The sequence below is a fragment of the Oncorhynchus mykiss genome, chromosome 27, assembly GCF_013265735.2.
Source record: "Oncorhynchus mykiss isolate Arlee chromosome 27, USDA_OmykA_1.1, whole genome shotgun sequence".
Lineage (NCBI taxonomy): Eukaryota > Metazoa > Chordata > Actinopteri > Salmoniformes > Salmonidae > Oncorhynchus > Oncorhynchus mykiss.
The window spans coordinates 34053161-34055660 of NC_048591.1; the positions used below are offsets into that span (position 1 = coordinate 34053161).

Genomic DNA, 2500 nt, shown 5'->3' on the forward strand with positions numbered 1-2500 from the left:
TTGAACTCAACAGTCTACTGTTTAAACATGTAAAAGCTAATGTAGTTACTCCCCTATTAGGAGTAACTGTCTCACTTTCGGCAAAGCCTGAATGAAGGATCAGACAATGGTAGATACATATAATTGTTCTAATTAGTGTGGTACAATCCAATTGGACTGTATGGGCAGATTGTGGACTGTTCTGCATCTCCATGCATGTATGGAGTGTATGTTATGGTGGATGTGGCTCATACCCTCCTCCTTCATAGTGCTCGTTGGGGTAATGGTCCATCTCGGTGCCAGGGAGAGGGTGTACAGGTGGAGGGGGCAGGGGCACATTGGCCCAGCTGGAGCCGTTAGCCTTGGTGGGTTTGGCGCCAACCTTGGCCTTCTTCTTCTTACCCCCCTTACCACCTATGGACAGCAGAGATGGAGCGAGTTAGAGAGATTGACTCAGACAACATGAAGAATTCAATTACTAGAAAAATCTATAAAACCATATAACATGGGTGGCTATGTGCAGTATTCACTGTCAGTCTAACAAACAGATGTTGCCAACAGAAATCGATTGAACATATAAAGCTGAACATTCCTTCATTTCGAAACAGGTCATTTCAAACAGGTCATCTCCTTCTAAAAGTCACCCACATTCTCAAACAAACAGATTTAATGAGCCATGCCTGTCAGCAGCCTCACATAGAAGAAGCTCAAGGCCAAGTAATGAAAGTGTGCTTCCATTGATTGATTTGCTGAAAGCCCTCAAATCTCCATAGAAACAGGGAGAGCAGCAGTAAAGAAGCCGAGGGTAGACCCCGGTCCTCCAGCCATCCCTTAGTGTCCCCATTTCACTAGAGGTGTGGGTCCACAATGAAATCTCTCACTTCAGAACATCATCATAATGAATGGGTCCGTGGCGTCTGTGTGGCCATAATGGAATTCACTGAGAGTCTATTACACTGTCATTGATTTGATTACGCAAGAGAGAGAGAGAGAAAGGGAGAGCTCCCCTTCCCCATCCATTTCCCCTCACACCCCTCTGAGACTGGATTCTCCTCTGCTCTGCCCCATCCATCTTTATAAATCTGCCAGCCAGGCCTACGTCTAGATTGGGGTTTAAATTATTTGGTGACAGTGAGGATAGGGTGGGGGGGGGGGGATGTCTTTATCTCAGGTGATCTTTGACATCTAAAGCCCACTGTTATCTTTCTCAGTTGTCCTCAGTGTGGTCCGCAGGCCTCAGATCATTTGTCCTAGACAGGAAAAGGCTGCAGGCTCTGTGTTTTCCCTATATAGAGGACATATGAGCATGAGTCCCCAATATAGAGGACATATAAGCATAAGTCCCCTATTTACAGGACATATGATCACAAGTCCCCAATATAGAGGACATATGAGCATGAGTCCCCAATATAGAGGACATATGAGCATGAGTCCCCTAAACAGAGGACATATGAGCACAAGTCCCCTACATAGAGGACATATGAGTACAGGTCCCCAATATAGAGCACATATGAGCATGAGCATGGGTCCCCTATTTAAATGACATATGATCACAAGTCCCCAATATAGAGGACATATGAGTACAGGTCCCCAATATAGAGGACATATGAGCATGAGCATGGGTCCCCTATTTAAAGGACATATGATCACAAGTCCCCAATATAGAGGTCATATGAGCATGAGTCCCCAATATAGAGGACATATGAGCATGAGTCCCCAATATAGAGGACATATGATCACAAGTCCCCAATATAGAGGACATATGAGCATGAGTCCCCAATATAGAGGACATACGAGCATGAGTCCCCAATATAGAGGACATATGAGCATAAGTCCCCTATATAGAGGACATATGAGCATGAGTCCCCTATATAGAGGACATATGAGCATGAGTCCCCAATATATGTGTAAATACAAATGTGTATTTGTGAAATGAGCATTGCATGTGTGTCTGAGGTCTGAGAGAACTGGGAGATAAACTGAGTTTGGAGTCCTTTCTAGGAATCCACATTCGTGGCAGACTCCACTATCAGTCTGCCAACGGACACCTCACATCTCAATCCAGAAAATACTCCCCAGTTGACATCGCCAGCCACACATACAGGCTAGTGAAAACCATCCTTGGAGGCCTCTTGTGTTCATTTGTATCTGTCATCTGTTGGTTAACCCTCACTGCCAAAGGCCTATAATCACGTTGCTCAGAGCCACAAAAAAGCTAAATTTCAGGGAACCCTGCATCTTGTGCCATGCAACACCATGTAATCTAATAGACTGTCCAGACAAGGACATGGCTACAAATTAGCTCAATGTCATCAAAAAAGACTGTCCATCAACACTCAGGGATATTTTGGGAAATACATCTCTATGATCCAGTAAGGATGAGGTCAGAGACAGAGAAAATACAGCATATTGCTTTAGCAGTAGATGGAGAATTTAGTAATTTCACCATTTTCCCTATAAGATTTTAGCTGTTCCCGGGCAGAAATGTTCCCGTCAAAGATGATTGGATTGAAACAAGATA

The 2500-nt window shown here is 44.2% G+C and overlaps 1 protein-coding gene across 9 annotated transcripts in view; it reads right to left on the bottom strand.

Annotated features, from left to right (window-relative positions):
- Positions 1–2500, bottom strand: part of robo2 (roundabout, axon guidance receptor, homolog 2 (Drosophila)) — a 388976-nt gene that overhangs the window by 27572 nt on the left and 358904 nt on the right. For all 9 annotated transcript variants that reach the window (XM_036965115.1, XM_036965118.1, XM_036965122.1 and 6 more), the window contains one exon: positions 234–393. In XM_036965115.1, coding sequence (XP_036821010.1) covers positions 234–393 — 160 coding nt within the window. The remainder of the gene's footprint in view (positions 1–233; positions 394–2500) is intronic.